Genomic DNA, 17,495 nt, shown 5'->3' with positions numbered 1-17,495 from the left:
GAGGCGATGACCCCACCCTAGCGGGCGCTCAACCGACTGCTTGGGTTGGAGCTTGTTACGAGCGATGTAATGTAAGCGTGGGTGCAGGAGTGGTATTCGAGGACCTGAAAAACCGCGTGGGCTTGTCGCGAGGTTAAAAGGAATATTGCTTTTGCGTTATCTCACCGCAGGTTCATGACACTCTGGTTGAGCCGCAACCCCCGGAGATATCGGAGCTAGCCCTGGAGAGCCGTATCGCGAATATGGCAATGCGACGCGGGGAAGCTGAAACAGGACAGGCGCGGACAAGTCATGGTATGCTTTTCATTCAGCGGTCTTTGCGCTGTTGTCTAAGTCTACAATGCCCTCAAGATCATTACACATGCACTCGTCATGGCTGAATCTAGCCACGCTCACTGCCCCTCAGCCTAACGGCCTGGCCGTACTTCTGTAGCTTGGTGATAAGCTGGTCACCCTGCTTGACCACGTCGGCATACTGCTTGTTCTTGTCATCGGGTCGGTTTGTCTCGATGATGCCCTTGACGCGGTCGATGGTGCAGGGTATGCGGTCGGCAGCGATGAATCGGGCGAGGTCCCTGTTTGCTGTTAGTAAATAATACTAGGTTGTAGGCGTGGGATGCCACTTACTTATCGAGGAAGTCAACCGTGACACCAAAGTCCTTAGCCATGCTCTCGAGGCCGACAACTCTGTATGACTGGAGAAGCTGCTGGTATCCCCGCAGGCGCATCTCACGCACGTACCAGCCACGGTGCTCGTACATGTAACGGTCCTGGCTGAGGAAGTTGGTCTCTACTTCACCAAGAGCGCCGAAGAAGGTCTTGTAGTCGCCCTCGTACAGGCTCTTGACAAGCTTCGACAGCGGTGTGAAGTCGACAGGTACTTCCTTCTCCTGTTGTCCGCCGAGGGTGGTGAGATTGACAAGGGTGGGTACTGGTGTCGCTGTTGAGCCTGACGCATCGCCCATCTCTTCGTCACCAGCTGTTGGTCCTGCCGATGCCTGACCAGTGATTGCCGAGAGCTTCTCTTCTGAAGTTCCAACGATAGCCTTGATCTCAGGCGCATCCACGACCTTGGACTTGAAGTCGACACGCTTGAGCGATACAGAGCCGGCGAGGATAGCGTAAACGACGAGGTTTGAGTAGCTGCACAACTCGTAACTGGTGAATGTCGACAAGCTGTCAAGGAGCAACGGGGCGGCCTGTGAGTGTGATCGCACGGTGAGGTAGTGTAGACCAGTGTATGCCTTCAAGCGGTTGCGACGATCCCAGTCACCACCACTCTCTACCAATGCGCTTGCCCGGTCAATCGACTTCTTGGCCAGTATCCTGTCGCCGAAGAAGAGCGCAACGCGTATTATGGCAAGAACGAGGTCGATCTTGGTGCCTAGGATGCCCGTCTTCTCGAAGATGGCCTCGTAGCTGGCAATGGCTTTGTCCTGAATCTTGGTTAGATGTCATTCATGTGACCACATCCACTTCTCTTCATACCTTGTCGCCTATGCGGTTGTAGAGCTCTGCGCGCTTGCCCCTCGCCGCTTGTACTTCGGTCTCGCCTGCCTTCTCTTCGGCCTCTTCCTCCTCCTTCTGTATCGCCTCCAGCTCCTTCTCGCTCTCTGCTTTGAGGCTCTCGTACAGCTTCTCGTCCCACGATAGCGGCACTTCTAATGAGGGATTCCGTGTGGCAAGCATAGTCGCTAAGCTTGCAGACGGTCTCCGGTTCTTGGTTGGCTGGTCTGAGCTGCCCTCGCCCTGTGCATTCAAGACACCCTCTACCGGGTGAGCCAAGTACCGGTAGAGCGGCGCCATCTTGTTCTCGGTGATGGCATCTTGGACCGACTTGAGGGCGGATTGCTTGGCTTGTTTGGAGGCGGCGGGATTGGTGAGCTGGAAGATGTGCTGCGACAGCTGGAGGTCAGGGTACTTGGCGAATTGCGGGTCACCCATCTTGGACGCTTCTTTGAGATGTGAGGGGGCGTTCGGTGGTGGGTGAAGGTGGGCAGGGCGTGTCGTGTGCGATGTTGATATGATGATGATGGAGGCTCTGTCCGCCGCTCGACTTCCGACGTAAAGCTCGCGCACGGCCCTTGGGCGGTCGACCAGCGGAAACTAGAACCACTGAAGCTACGCAGAGTCGCTCATTTCACCTTCTCACTCTCTTTCCACATCATACGAGGTTTCAAGATTCGATCTTGACACAAAATCGATTCCTGCACGCCCATCGCATTACTACAAAGACTACCGACGTGCATCAAACGCGTCTCACTTCGAGGCTGGCCTTCAGACGCGTACTACAATAGTTTCCAGCATGGCGAGCAACGACCAAGGCAGAAAGCGCGCGCGCTCACCCTCGAGATCGCCGTCACGATCACCACCCCGCCAGCGAAAGCGCCCTGGGGCGGGTGCCCGAGTATCAGCCGCGGACCGCGAAGCCGCCCGAAAGCGTGCGCAAGCGAGAGAAGAAGAAGCGGCTAGGAGGGCACAGCAGGAGGCCGCACAGAGAGGTGTCCACGACGTCGTCAAACAACATTACAACTCGGTCCCGGAGCGAGGTCGTGAATGGCGCAACACAGACAGCAAGATCAAGGGACTGCGCAGCTTCAACAACTGGGTCAAGTCGTCCATCATCCAGAAGTTCATTGGCGACGAGCGGAATCTCAAGATCCTTGATGTCGGGTGTGGAAAGGGTGGTGATCTGGGCAAGTGGGAGAAGTCGAGGAAGGTAGAGCTGTATGTTGGATGCGATCCCGCAGACGTTTCGATCAAACAGGCCAAAGACAGATTTGCCCAGATGCAGAAGAAGAACCGGCGACTGTTTCATGGCGAGTTCTATGCCAAAGACTGCTTCGGGGAGTGGTTGGGCGACATACCCATCATCAAGGAAGTCGGCATTGATCCGGGAGCTGGCCAGGGTAACGCCATGAGCCAGCGTTGGGGCGGTGGTGGCTGGGACATGGTCACAATGATGTTCTGCATGCACTACGCTTTCGAGAGCGAGGCCAAAGCAAGAGGCATGCTACGAAATGTCGCAGGCGCATTGAAGAAGGGAGGACGGTTCATTGGCTGCATACCCAACTCGGACGTGCTGTCGCAGAAGGTCATCGAGCATCACAAGGCCAAGGGCACAGCACCACCTGATGTAGATGGTGCCGATGACGACGATGACCGTCCGGCCTTTGCAAGCGACGACGACGACGACTGGGATCCTGAGAAGAGTCTTGACAGCCCCAAGCCCGCTGATACGGAGCACACGAACGACGACAAGTCTGGAGAGTCGAAGAATAAGGAGAAGGAGAAGGAGAAGGAGGAACAAGAAGACGGCGAGGTTGAAGATGAGGGCTTCAACTTTGGCAACAGTATCTACAGCGTCAAGTTCCCCGGCAAGACACCTCCTGATGGCGTGTTCCGTCCTCCGTATGGCTGGAAGTACTCATACTGGCTCACTGAAGCTGTAGAGGCGCCCGAGTACGTAGTTCCCTGGGAAGCTTTCCGAGCACTAGCAGAGGACTTTAATCTCGAGCTTCAGTACCGCAAGCCTTTCAGGGAGGTCTGGGAAGAGCAAAAGGATGACCCTATTCTGGGTCCCCTAAGTGAGGTCATGAAGGTCAGGGATCGCAACACTGGTCGACTACTGACTTCGGAAGAGGAGTTGGAGGCAGCAGACTTTTACCATGCATTCTGCTTCTACAAGGTTTAATCGGGCAGCATCATCGGCGTTTGGGATCTGGCAGATATGCCTAGGGTATCAAGGTGGAAAAGTCGTTTTCAACATGTAAAATATTTGGTACTCTACTAGTCAGTCGTGACGAGTCGCGACAACAATGGAACATGTGCAAGAGGCCTCTCCCTGCAATAGCTGAAGACATGATGCATTGCGACAGCCATAACTCCACGCCAAGTGCCAGCCATGCTTTATATTCACATGCTACCAGACGCATGTGCAGACGGGAAGAATTACCAAGCCCAGTCACGTTGCTCGTGACGCAGATGGATCGAGTTGCCGAGGTCGGTCGCTCTTTCCCCGGCAAACGCGATCGAGCATCAAAGCCCGAACCTCCCTGCGCTTCCGCACTGCACCATCTCCGCATTAACACACCCCATACGTTCCTTCTTCACGTCCAACTACCCCTAAACCTCATCTCCAGACCAAGCGCATCCTAGTCGGACAAGAAGGAAACAGGAAACGACGACTTGAAGCTGGACTTCTCTCCCTCGCGATATATCCTCAGCTTGTTCGTTGGAAGCAGCAAAGCCGATAAGATGGTTGCGGATGCGCTTGTCTATCACCCGACGGTGTCGCATTACCTCAAGTTCGTTGCAACGACCGGTACGCTACTTTGCCCCCCTTGTATCATTCATGTCTCGACTCAATCCCCATAACCCAATATCTGCTGACAACAACCTCCAGTCGGACGCGATAAAGTCCTCCGTACCCTCCAATACTTCTCTCGCTTCCTAGCATGGTACTTGTACCGCACGAACAAGCCCGCCTCGTCCATCGCCCCGTATGAAGCGACCAAGAAGACTTTCGGCGCGACGCGCAAGTTGATGCGCGTGGGCAAGTTTGTCGAGCACTTCCGCGCTGCGGCTGTGGCCAGTGATGCGAAGACTATGGACCCCGTGTTGAGGTTTACCGCCGTGGGAAGGCAGCTAGGATATGCGTTCTACATGCTGTGTGATAATGCTTGTGTGGTATGTGATGCTCATATATTTGCGCGACGTCATTAGGAGATAAGGAAACTAACAGGTCCCCAGCTCGACGCAACATCCATCCGCAAATCCTCCTTCGCCCCACGTCTCCTCCGCGAAGGCTACCGTGCCTGGTTCGCCGGAATCTCCTTTTCCATTGCCTCCGGCCTGTACTCGTACTACAACCTGCTCCAGCACTCCAAGACTATTACTTCTTCGTCTGACCCGGAGAAGGTAGTTGAGACAAAGAAGCTGCAGAAGGAGCTTAACGCTGTGAAGGTGCAGTTGATTAGTGATCTCTGCGATATCACTATTCCTAGCTCGGCGCTGGGCTGGGTTGACTTGGATGATGGAATTGTGGGATTGGCGGGTACGACAAGTTCGCTACTGGGGGTTTGGAGTCAGTGGAGGAAGACTGCTTAGATGGGATGGTGAGAGAGAGGGGTGTGTAATTAAGGACTTGGAGAGATTGAAAGAATGGGATGTATAGGATACCGAACGTTGTTCTTGTCACTCGATTTATCTTTGTTCAATACTCCGATCATCTGTACGTTGCTATTATTCGAAACATGTGCGTTCCTCTCACCATGTCTCCTTCCCTCCGTTCGCCGTTTATTGCTTGCATGTCGTCGGCTTGAGACTCTTTTTTTAGCATTCGTAAGCTTTAGGTCTAATTTCGCATATTCCTCTTCCAATATCAGACGCTAAATGCCTCACAATATTTGTCACAGATTTAGTGGGAGGGCTCTGTGGCGGCTGAAATCTAGACAACATGCATAGATGCGAGCAGTATGTGCATCATAGACCTAAGCGGCAGTAGAGAACTGGCGTAGGAACAGTGAACTGAGTCAAGTTTCATTGTCCTCATCATACTCGTATTTTGGTACCTCAGCCGTAGAGACTCTGTACTCCCTAGCAGTTCTGGCAGCCATGGCAGACCTATTTGTTGTGGTCGCTATGATAGCCGTTTTGAGAAAACTTGATATGATCGACACGTATGTACAAAGTACTGCATTGAGAAGAGATGCAACAAAGCAAAGAGAGCTGGTTATAGGAAAGCAGGAGTGAAAGTTTGATCCACGGTCTTTTTTGGAAAAACTTGCCTGATTATTAGGGAGTTTGATAGTGGGATGAAGTGGAACTACATGAAATTGTGGAGAAGATGTTGAACGTGCATGTATATGTGCAATTACCCGACCATGACCCCTCCTACAGTAACAACGGCTTATGTGCACATTCAGCTTCTTCCCCACAGACCCCGCCCGACAGACAGAATCAAACATGCTACCACCGAGAACAACGTAAGATCTACAAGGCCTCTAAATCGCTCATTAAGTAGTGCTCGTGCGATCAGACATCATTTCCAACATACTTTGACACTACGACTGGACCACAATGTATACCTTTCTGTAACTCCTCCGCAGGTTTATCAGAGATACTCCGAGAAGGAATACTCACCTCGAAAGATACATACTGTTTGGAAACAGCATACTGCTGCTGCTGCGTTTATCGTGACCAGGGTGTACAAGGTGACAGCCGCGGAAGATAGACCATTCTTGGCGCTAGAAACCGAAGGATCAATCAACCCTGCAAATATGCAGTACAAACCGCAATGCTGACATTTATGGGGAATCAACTGCAAGGATTGTTCACTGTTCCTTAAAACCCCGCATGGACAGTATGTGTGAAGTAGCAACAACACAACCTTTGGCCAGTAAGGAAGTGCAATAAGGCCAACATGGACATCGACAAAACGTTCCTGACCCAGACATCCATAGGACTGGTGTTGATTTATACCATCGTTTCCATCATACGCTTCTCACTACGCTCCCTTCCGCCAAAATACTACCCTCCAGGACCGCCCTGCCTCCCTCTGATCGGAAACGTGCACCACTTCGCCTCCGACAAGCTCCACGTCAAGTTCTCCGAATGGCGTCAAACCTATGGCGACATCGTCGGGCTAAAAGCGGGTCCCTTAAACCTCGTCGTTCTCAACAGTGCTGAGGTCGTTCGTGAGCTGCTCGAGAAGCGAGGCAACATTTACTCTGGCCGACCTACTGACTATATCTTCCGAGAACACATTGTTCAGGACACGCAACACATTCTTTTCTTGCAGAATGACGCTTATTTGAAAAGATATCGGTCGGCGGTTAGATCGTTGCTCGGTCCTGCAGGATGCGAGCAAGCCCTGCCATTGCAGAATGCAGCAGGAGCGTATTTCGCCTATAGGCTTATCATGTCACCTGAGAAGTGGGAAGATCATCTTCACAACTGGGCCATGGGCACACCGTTGACAGCAATCTGCGGCCATCGAGGAGCACAGAAGGACAAAGATCTCATCAAGCTGTTCTATGACAACCAGAAAAACTGGCTGGAGCTGCTGAACCCCGGATCCGCCCCTCCAATCAACATGTTCCCCATCCTCAAGTACGTACCGGCTTTCCTGGCTAAATGGAAGGGTCAAGCCACAGAGCTGCGCAAGAATCAACAGTACTTCTACAAGATCATGTTGGACTCGGCTAAAGAGGAATTGAAGCTCCACGAGGCGGGTCAGAATGCTAAGCCAAAGGACTTTCTGTCTCTGATGGCGAGGCTGCTTCAGGAGCAGGACAGTAAGACTGGTTTCGACGACCACCAGCTCGCATATCTAGGCGGAGGCCTCTACGACGCAGCTGTCGATACCACGTATCTCACTTCCTTGCACTTCATCAAGGTCCTAGGCGCTTATCCCAAGATCTTGAAGCGTGCACAAGCCGAAGTAGATGATGTTTGCGAGGCAGGCAAGCCGCCTCGTGCGCAAGATCTGGACAAGTTGCCATACTTAAAGGCGTGTTTCTTCGAGGTAGGTCCTCTGTTCTTCAAGCTGTTCGTACAACTACTAAACGCAAGCAGGTTCTTCGCTGGCGCCCAGTGGCCACCGTCAACCTCCCTCACACCCTCGATGCAGACGATATCTTCCGCGGCTACCATATTCCCAAGGGCACGACCATCCTCCAGAACATCTGGGTTGATTCGCACGACCCAAACCTCTTCTCCTCACCCGACACTTTCAATCCCGACCGCTACCTCGCAAACCCTTACGGCACCGATCTTTCGGTCGAGGAATGCCAGGCAGAAGGTCGGAAACTGATTTATGCATTTGGTAGTGGCCGTCGCCAGTGTCCTGGTAATCTGTTTGCACAGAATGGGTTCTTGGCTATGGCGGCTAAGCTTGTCTGGGCTTTTGATGTGAGAGCGAAAGGGGAGCTGGACATGAGTGTCGAGACGGGGTTTCATGGTGGACTGTTGTTGGGTAGCGAGCCTTTTGCGGTGGAGTTTGTTCCGAGGAGTGAGATGCATCGTCAGGCTGTTATTGAAGACTGTGAGAAGACACGGTCGTGGCTTGATTGAGGCTATCAGCATGGAGAACAATGTCTCGAGCAAAGAACGTTAATAAAGATGAATCATCATCTTGATGGGGCGTGGTGTTCATTTATCAGCTACTTGCGCCATGAAAGTCCATCCACTAGCTGTAAACCCTTTACGCACATACAGATACACGCTTGCTCGCACCGCCAACGCTTATAGCCCCTTATCGGCGGCTCACGACGCAACGTTCCGTGATTCCATTCTGCCATCGCCTCCTCCTTCTCCCACCTCTCGTATGCCTCCTCGATCAAGCCGTTACACACGATCTGCGCAAGGCGCGGGCGCAAGTGCCGTTCCTGAGTCTCTGCCGCCACGAGTGCATCGACAGCTGCTGGTGTGGCTCCAGTACGGGCATTCAGACAGTTGATGGCGCTGGTGTCGATACTCCGACTATTTCATCAGAGCCTCTGGTGTGATGCTGACGAGAGGAAAGACGTCTCTGGGGAGTCTGACTTGTATAACATATAGAAGTGGAACGGTGTTTAGTGCTTGGACGTGCGCCCCCCATCCCTTGATAACACAATTACACTCTTTTCGAGTTAACCTCCGAGTAGGTTGCATTCATGATGAGATGAGTTTGCCGGCATCCCGTTGAGTCGCAATACGGTGTTCAGCTCAGTATCGAGAATCGTATGTGTATCCATTTTGAGATCGCGTGTGAGCTGCCTGTATGAATGTTGACTGGCATGTGTATATCCGACAACATGAGAGCAGGACTGTTAATAACATTATGGCCAGGCTTACTGGGCATGGAAGTTCCGTGATTAGACCAGGCTTCGTCGCTGCTTTGGAGCTGCGAATTATTTAGACGTCGTGTTTTTAATATCTCTCGGATACTTGGCGGCTGTACTACAAGGGATGAGGTGAGAAACGTCCTTTCAGCACAGGCTGATGACGCAGAAACCGACGTCCTGCCGTAATTGCTCCGGCTTTGCTCTAGATCTTGGGGTAGAAGATAAGATCGACTTGGGTGACCATGATAAGCCCGAATGTGGAAAGGCCAAGGTCAAAACCCAGCGCGAACCTTGGCTTCATTTACTCATATGTTCTCTAAGCAGCCGCATGTGGGACCTTACCACCGGAACGTTTATCGTCCGACTAAACGGGTGCACTGGCAGCGGCCACGAGTCGCGTGTTTCTCCCAGTTCCGTCGTCACGCAAGGTGAACCTGCTCTTGGGTCATACAGTGGATATTCAGGAGGGGTTCAAGAACAGTGTCGGAGAACCATCTGTTCAAGGTAACGCTCTGACGGCCCGAGTCCTAGTGGAAACCATCTGGCAAAAGGCTACTCATCATGATGCAGGATCAATATCGAGACCTTTTGAATGGGTATGTACAGTATAGTATGTTATAGATGTATGTGGAAGCGATCCCATAGAGAAGCGACATATTCGAGCTCGACTGAGCCTGGCAATCTCGGTTCGCCGTTGGACGCATCAGTGACATCCATGAAGTGGGCAGCCAGCGGGAACGGGAACCGCCTGAAGAGCCATGTTGAGTTTCTAACCGTTGAGGATAGCCACCGGATCTTTTTGGGAACCAGGGTCCGGGTCAGTGTGGATCAAACGGTCAACTAATGACTGGAATGACTGGGGCGCTTGACTGCATTTGCAATCAAATCTACAGATCTTCCCTCCGACAAAGGTAAATTGGCCGTCGCACAACGCTCGATTTGAATTCCTGATGCACCCAAAACGTAACCGTTTTGTTTAGTGACGAAACCAAGCCTTTCGTGTGATGTACGCGAAGTGGTCAAGGCGTGCGCAAACGAGTTGGTTCCCACGAGTGGTGGGAGTTGTAGATGCAGTAGGTTTTCCGTCCTTCCCCAACCAGACTCTCACCCTAAAAACAACCCCGGTAATGTGAGCATGTGCAGTAGTGAGAGTGATACTGCGTTTGTGGTATGGCCTCGAACGATGGCGCGCGTGATTCCACGCTTACTGTGTACACCCTGTTGTGATTGAAGCGTTAATTCTCTTCCTCATCTTTGTAGCGATAAGAAAGCAATTATGCCGAGATGTAAGCTGTACAGTCAGGATAGCTGAGAAAGAGCAATATAGCTCCAGAGTCCAGACATCGTATTGTGCCTTGGGTAGTCGGAGCCGAAGGGTGTGTTGCTACGCGACGACGTTGGGCAACTGCCCTGTTGATCTCGGATGCTTTTTGCAGACCCTTGACGGTCATTCATGACCCATGCATCTTCGTCAACGCTCCCCCTACACCCTTTCGTTTCATCGCTCGCCATCTGACCTCATCATGGATACAGACTGCCGGGTGGGTTATGTGAGCAGCGTTGCGTTGATACGAGCCAGCAAAATTGGGGCGACAAGAAGGCACGGTGACTGGTAATTGCTGCGGCGTTGGCTCTTCTTATGATGTCTGACCCATTGTGCAGCAAGCACGCACTTACCACGACTCCCTTATAGCAACACGTACACCGTATTGAGGAGTCGTAAGATTCCTAGAAGCATGAGTCGCTGGAAGAGGCCCGGCGGCCTCCACCAAATCCAGTGGGGTTGCGCTTGCAGGCTTCCCTTGCCGATATGTCCCCGAGGCGTAGTCCTCAATGGTTTGCAACCCCGAGGGCTCCAGGCTGAAATAGCCATTCCCGATAGGAGGTCAAAAAAGAAATGGGACAGAACGGGATGCTACCTTGACTATCGCTGCGCCGCTACAGAACCGTCGTCGCGTCATGCCCGGCAAAGCCCCGTCGAACCCGCGCGCGTTCGACGGCTAGTTGTCCCCGATAACCTTTGCGAAACTGTAGTTCGCGTCCAACTAAGTCGAGATTGGCACTGGTTAACGACTTACAAATGCCATGCGAACTATTCGTTAGCCATACGGCGCGGCCGAGATCACCATCGCCGCTGTGGTCATCGTAGCCATGAGACGTTGCAAACAGGGGTACTGGCTATAGTTGCTCGCTTCGAGTGGTGGGCCCCGGAGAGGAGTGAAACCGAGTCATCTACCCTTGCGGACCGTCAGTGTTCCAACGACCATTCATTCCACATCATGCTCCTTCCCATGTTCCCATTCTTATGAGCGACGCCACCAACGGGAGCTTCCTTCTTAAAGGATTGGATCTTCAAAGGGATCCCCTGTGTAAGATATACTCGAGTCTCCTGTATACATCATCCGCTTTATTGGCTGCCCAGAATCGAGCCGGCTTTCTTTCCTTCAGGAACAAGCGGCATTGCGGCGCACCTTTCGCGGGATTGGAGCAAGGCTAGAAGAAGAAAAATCAAGAAATGGAGTGCATATTGAGCACCTAAAGCAAACCTAAGCAACAGAGTTCTAGGCTATCTTGTTTCAGCCATCCGCGATGCAAGGCTGTTTTGCGGGGTACCAATCAAACTCGACTGTCGGCAGAGTGCCCGTTTGCCACCACACCATGTTTTTCTCGTCGACCAGTTCCTCATTCTGTTCAGCTAGAATGTAGCTGAACGACCATCGATCGAACAACCTTCATGACTTGCTCGCGCCCCCTTTGATGTGGATCCATGCGGCCCCCGCGTTGTAGTTTGAAGTCAAGTGTGTAAACGATAGGTTACTCTCTTAGTCTAACACTGTCAATTAGAAAAAGAGGCGTCGTCAGGGACGCAAGTACCAGTGTCTCATGACGACCGAGGGGAAGTAACCCTTACGCAGCAATCATCACACCTATCACAGCAGGGATGCGGACATGTACAGGCTTACCTGCCGCTAGTTGCACGACCCCATTTTTGATCCTCCATGCGGGACAGCAGGGGTTACACCATGTGTCGTAGGGAGGGTAACGCACGCATGTCATGACTTGAACGTTCGGCACGAGAGACCCACCGTTCAACGTATTAGACCGCTACACCTCCTCGTCTGATGCAGCCTCGTTCCCGGCCACGATTCGGGTCGATTGTAACACTGTCTCTTGCAGGTCCAACCTCATTCTTTCCATATTGGCGGGACCATGTAATGGAGTTTTATCGCAATTAGCTACACTACCTTCATCGATCTGAAATCGCTAACCGATACAACCTCCGTTCCGCCTTACCGTAATATCTCCTGGTCGAGTGCGCAATCATGAGCACCAGCACTGCTCTTTTACCAGATCCAGCACAACATCCAGACAATGCCAACTTACCAAATGTCAACGAACCTGAGACAATCCTTGGCCTCACAATTGCTTTCCTGGTATGTGCGATGATCGAGCAACTATACACTCTAGACATCTTTGTACTGACTTCATCAGTCAGTCGCCATCTTTACATTGAGCTTGCGGTTATGGTTCCGTATCAAGGACCGTCTTTGGGGCTGGGATGACTTGTTCGTGGTCCTCGCCGCCGCTGCGAGCTTTATCGGAGACATCATGGTTTGCATGAGTATGCATAGCGATATCTCACCAATCGAGGCGTGACTAATCATTCACAGTGCCAGTCGATGGTCTCGGTCTGCACTTGTGGACACTTGATGCTGAGCATCTAACGTCGTATTTCAAGGTACTAGATCAAAGTTAAATAGTTATTCGGACTCAGGCTAACATCAATTCCAGCACATATACTCGACAAATGCCGCCTACACTGCGAGTACAGCACTAATCAAGCTTTCTATCCTCATACAGTATCTTCGTCTCTTTGCCGAAGCCGCGCCTTCAGCGACTCATGCTCAGTATCGCCTTGCACGATGCATTACCTGGGTCATGATTGTCATATGCTCATTGTGGGGACTGACCTTCTTCTTTCTCGCGCTTTTCCCCTGCAATCCCATCGCCAAAAACTGGAATCCAACATTAGATGGCACATGCATCGGATGGGGCAGCAAGAACCCTCAAGACTTTTTTCACATGTTCTTGGGACATGCTGTCAGTAACTGCTTGCTCGATATTTTGGTCCTTCTTCTACCTGTTCCTTTCGTAACCACATTGAGGATTGCGGGTAAAAGCCGAGCAGGCTTGGTCGGTCTATTCAGCTTAGGCTGTGTGTAAGTGGACAGCGTGCCTTCGGAACGGAACCGTACTGACAACACACTAGCGTGGTCATCGTGGCTATCGGTCGCATGATCGCCATGTCTGTCAACAAAGCGGGTACCGAACCCGTTCTTGACATGTCTTTCCATACCCCCATAGTGTACATCTTCGCCGTCCTCGAAGTCAACTTCGCCATCATCACAGCTTCCATACCCATCTTCTGGCCTGCCATAGCAACATTGGCATCCAACAAGATTTTCGTCGTCAATGAAGTGCAAATACATGTTGAACATGTTACAAGAAACGATAGCTTCGACTCCAATGCCGGTGGCATTAGCCTTAGTGACAGAAAGATAACATCATCTGGAGGGGATAGTAAGATGGGTGTCATCACAACGATATCTGATCAAATGCCGCGGAAGTCAGGGGAAAAGTCATCCCCTATAAACCATTATCATAAATCGAGCAATGCTTCCTCTATTGGTCCCACTCTTGGGGGCTTTGGAGGTCGGAAAGCAAGCACAGCCTCATCTGTAGGCCGAACAATGGGCATGGATCTCGCCGGCCGCCCCAGTCAAGATTCACTACGACACCTATACCGCATTCCGAGCAACGAGAACCGGAGTTCAAAAAGCCTGACGCAGAGCGAGGGTGACGACTGGTTCATGGAGATGGACAGGGCGAATTCACGAGGACAGGTGACGACCACGGTCCAAAAAACATCGATTCCGTTTGAGCACATCAAGACGTCTGACAACAAGTAAAAGACATCTTGTTTTTGGGAGGAAGGATCGGTACATGTCTTTGCTAATGTCTTTCGCGTGATACCCTGCAGCAATGCAATATGCAACATGTCTTTTCTTGTACGCAGCACATACATAGATGAGTATGTAATAATGTAGTCATCTAATCAACAAAACCATAGATTGGGCATTGGTTCAACTTGCTCACGTGGATCCTTCGGTCTTGTTACACGTTTCCAAGGCTCCTCGGCCCGCAACCACAGGTATCGGTCCGATGTGGTCGCAAGATGGAGTCGATAGTTGCTGATTCAATCACCGACAGTTCTCCCGTAGAGATGCCGTACGGGTTGGATCTCAACACAATCGCGCACGGTGCTGTTGTTCGTGTTCCTTCGTCTCCTTCCGCTTGCCGCAATCTATACCTGCATGAGCATGGATGTTATCAGCTCGATCTGAAAGTTCATCCGAGCGTCTGTTGCTCGTTGTTATCGCTTCTTGAGCGAGACTAAGAGGAGCGCGTTAAGGCCACCTGCGTGGCCTGGTTGGTGTGAAATCTTGCCTGCGCTGTTAACAACCCGGGTTCTCGTAGCCCCAAAGCTGGATCAGCATATAATATTGTGCCTACCCCTACAAACTACACAGTGAAGTATTACGGAATCGATTCCGATGTTCGGATGCAGTATGGGTCTGCTGTTTTGAGCATCGAATGCCATGCTGATGATCGCGTGCTCACATGCCAATTCGTTCCAGCAGCTGCAGGACAAGCTCCGTGTGGCGTCGGCAATGTCAGTACAACTAACCTCTTTAGGTGACGCGCAGGTGCTTCGGTCGCCTGAGATAAAGCATGGCAAAGCTTGAAGCTGAACACGATGCCCGCCTTCCAGGATGGTTTCGAAGACTTTCAAGTCATAACTACCGATCGCGCTGTTCTTCACCTAAGAGCGGCTGCGGTCTTTTATTCCCGAGAGCCATAATACCCGAGCGGCGGAGGCCGCGCAATCATTGACAACTTTTTGTAGTCCCAACCTCTTATGATCGGTATTCCCGGCGGAGATTGTACCTGCTGTATCGAGTAACAGCTCGTGGGCCTCCGAATCCTACGCCTCGGGTATTGGAAAAGCTTTCGCATGTTGTGAATGGTTCGTTGACCCCTCGGGTCTGCACCAAGCCCGATACGGCCCATAGCAAGGTGATCACAGGGTCTTTTGCGGTGAGTGGCACAAAGGTAGCAAATGGGTAGCGAGTAAGATCAAGTTTTGGTGTGAACCTTGGAACCCTTAAAGCTTGAGGGGTTCGCCTACGAAAGCTTGTCGCTGTTGCTACGAAATTCTTACCATATCACCGCGCTGGAGCATCGTGACGCAATACCCTCCTGCAGCGCATTCTGGTTAAGCCCCACGCGACATTACCATGGCTTCAGCCGCAGAAGTCCAGCCTGGCCTATACAATGCGACTGATGAGAAAGGCGACATCGAACGTAGAGGCAGCGTCGCAAAAACAGAGAAAGGAAGATGGGAAAGGTTATGGCCTGTGATCGCATGCGGAGCTGGACTTTTCAGCGATGGCTATCTCAACAATGTACGCAGAAACCGACCCAAAAAGCGACAACAAGATATTCTCCAACGCGACAACATCGATCCCCATCCCAAAGCAACACCGCTATATACGAGTAAAGACTGGAACTGTGAGAACAGAAATGCTGATAGAGGAATTGTAGATTATTGGACCGGTCAACACGATGCTGAAGACTATTTACCCAGATTCGTATGCGAACTCCTCTGCTCAAGCAAACGTCGCAAGTATAACTTTTGCTGGCACAGTCGTTGGGATGTTGTTCTTCGGGTACACATCTGATCATTTTTCAAGAAAATGGTCGTTATTCACTTCGACCATCATCATCATACTTTTCGCCATCCTGGGAACGGCGTCTTATGGAGCAGGTGGAAGTCCGAGTGGTTTATTGACGGCGCTCGTTGTATATCGGTTCTTTCTCGGAATAGGCATGTGCTACACAAAACTGTGCTTGTTTGCATTCGTTGAATTTGCTGACTTGTGGTAGGCATCGGTGGAGAGTACCCAGCGGGCAGTGTCGGTTGTGCAGAATCTACTGGCGAACTCAAGCAAGGCACACGGAACAAATGGTTCATCCTCTTCACCAACGTGCAGATTGACCTGGCCTTTTTTATCAGCGCCATCGTCGCTACTGTCGTCGTCCTTGCTACAGGGGAGAACCATCTACGCGCCGCCTGGCGTATCTGTCTTGGTATCGGTGTCATCCCGCCTCTCTCGCTACTCTACCTCCGATTGAAGCTACAAGAGCCAGAGGCATTTAAGCGGGAGTCTCTGGCCAAAGCGAAGACACCATGGTTGCTTATCATCAAGTACTACTGGTTCCGGCTCAGCATTGTCAGTATCATCTGGTTCATCTATGACTTCAGCGCCTACTCATTCGGTATCTACGCGACATCTATCTTAGCCAATCTACTGGGCGAATCGGCGCCGTTATGGAAGAGTCTGGCGTGGAACATCCTAATCAATTTCTTTTACATGCCCGGCTGCCTTGCTGGTGCTTTTGTTGCAGATCTACCATCCATGGGCCCTAAGAAGACGCTATTTATCGGCGTAACGCTGCAGGGTATTATCGGATTCATCATGGCTGGATGCTATCCTTGGCTGAACAAACCCGAGAACGTTGCTGGATTCGTCGTGGTATATGGGATTTTCCTTGCGCTAGGCGAATTTGGCCCTGGCGATAACATTGGTTTGGTTGCGTCGAAGACCTGTGCAACTGGAATTCGGTACGTCTTTTCATCGCCTTGTCATCCCTCCGCTTCTAACATGTAGACAGTGGCCAATACTACGGTATCGCAGCAGCCGTAGGCAAGATTGGTGCGTTCGCTGGATCCTATGCTCTCGATGCGTTACAGAAGGCTGCAGGTGATGATGAAATAGCTGCAGGCCGTAACCCTTTCTTCGTCGCATCTACTCTAGCCTTCGTAGCTGCTGGTCTGGTGTTGCTGCTTCCGCATATCGGCCAGGATACAATCGACCAGGAGGACGTAAAGTTCAGAGAGTATCTCACCGCAAACGGATATGATACAAGCAAGATGGGCCTTCAGAGTGGAGATGCGGCGGGTGTCGAGGGTGACGAGAATGGCGTTGTGCCCGTTGAGCAGACATATGTGAAATAGGTGGGTTGGTCTGGGTTGAGGATGATGTTCGATGATGACAAAGACCTCTATAGGTACATAGGTGATTGAACACCCATAACAACACGCATCAATCTCCGCTACAAGTCTCATACCCTTAAGTATGCCAAAGTTCTGTACCAAGGAGCCGCATGCACAGCTTAGAACATCTCTAGAGTTCTCGACTGCTAGAGAAGTCCCTACCTAGGTGGGACGTTTTAGGCTTAGTGTGCTTTCGCACTGCCGAGGCTATTTGTAAAGCCGGAGAACTTGGAAGCTATTCAACAACCCACGTCACTAGCAGCTCCCCACCATGCACGACAGACGACAGATATACCAGAACCCAGCCCACTTGATCCTCGCTGTGCCGCCTTAAACTGGACTTACCGCGCGTAATGCTATTATACATTGAATACCCGGCAAAGCTTGCCTCACGTGCAATTGGGTACATATGTACCTAGGTACCTCGGATCTCCGTCCGCCAAAGCAGGCTGGAATAGAGACACCAAGCCCCGTCGGCAATATGGAAC

General features: G+C 51.5%; 6 protein-coding genes across 6 annotated transcripts; 5 read left to right on the top strand and 1 right to left on the bottom strand.

Annotated features, from left to right (window-relative positions):
- Positions 1–382: 382 nt before the first annotated feature.
- J4E82_006861 (uncharacterized protein) lies at positions 383–1,944 on the bottom strand (the record flags this gene model as incomplete). Its single annotated transcript, XM_051733112.1, has 3 exons — positions 383–575; positions 628–1,436; positions 1,489–1,944. The coding sequence occupies 3 exons, from the start codon at positions 1,942–1,944 to the stop codon at positions 383–385; spliced, it is 1,458 nt and encodes a 485-aa protein (XP_051587149.1).
- Positions 1,945–2,305: 361 nt separating this feature from the next.
- Positions 2,306–3,694, top strand: J4E82_006860 (uncharacterized protein; the record flags this gene model as incomplete). The annotated part of the gene is made up of 1 exon (XM_051733111.1): positions 2,306–3,694. One exon carries the CDS (start codon positions 2,306–2,308, stop codon positions 3,692–3,694), a length of 1,389 nt encoding a protein of 462 aa, XP_051587148.1.
- A 239-nt stretch (positions 3,695–3,933) lies between these two features.
- On the top strand, positions 3,934–5,109 carry J4E82_006859 (uncharacterized protein; the record flags this gene model as incomplete). Its single annotated transcript, XM_051733110.1, has 4 exons — positions 3,934–4,002; positions 4,159–4,324; positions 4,406–4,689; positions 4,753–5,109. The coding sequence occupies 4 exons, from the start codon at positions 3,934–3,936 to the stop codon at positions 5,107–5,109; spliced, it is 876 nt and encodes a 291-aa protein (XP_051587147.1).
- A 1,315-nt stretch (positions 5,110–6,424) lies between these two features.
- Positions 6,425–8,076, top strand: J4E82_006858 (uncharacterized protein; the record flags this gene model as incomplete). The annotated part of the gene is made up of 2 exons (XM_051733109.1): positions 6,425–7,528; positions 7,579–8,076. 2 exons carry the CDS (start codon positions 6,425–6,427, stop codon positions 8,074–8,076), a joined length of 1,602 nt encoding a protein of 533 aa, XP_051587146.1.
- A 4,075-nt stretch (positions 8,077–12,151) lies between these two features.
- Positions 12,152–13,798, top strand: J4E82_006857 (uncharacterized protein; the record flags this gene model as incomplete). Its single annotated transcript, XM_051733108.1, has 5 exons — positions 12,152–12,262; positions 12,321–12,450; positions 12,500–12,567; positions 12,621–13,048; positions 13,099–13,798. 5 exons carry the CDS (start codon positions 12,152–12,154, stop codon positions 13,796–13,798), a joined length of 1,437 nt encoding a protein of 478 aa, XP_051587145.1.
- Positions 13,799–15,187: 1,389 nt separating this feature from the next.
- J4E82_006856 (uncharacterized protein) lies at positions 15,188–16,968 on the top strand (the record flags this gene model as incomplete). The annotated part of the gene is made up of 4 exons (XM_051733107.1): positions 15,188–15,355; positions 15,495–15,777; positions 15,837–16,575; positions 16,626–16,968. 4 exons carry the CDS (start codon positions 15,188–15,190, stop codon positions 16,966–16,968), a joined length of 1,533 nt encoding a protein of 510 aa, XP_051587144.1.
- Positions 16,969–17,495: the final 527 nt, after the last annotated feature.

The sequence above is a fragment of the Alternaria postmessia genome, assembly GCF_024291825.1.
Source record: "Alternaria postmessia strain BMP 2775 chromosome Unknown scaffold_42, whole genome shotgun sequence".
Lineage (NCBI taxonomy): Eukaryota > Fungi > Ascomycota > Dothideomycetes > Pleosporales > Pleosporaceae > Alternaria > Alternaria postmessia.
The sequence above is the reverse complement of the archived record's forward strand: the minus strand, read 5'-3'. Positions and strand labels throughout refer to the sequence as shown.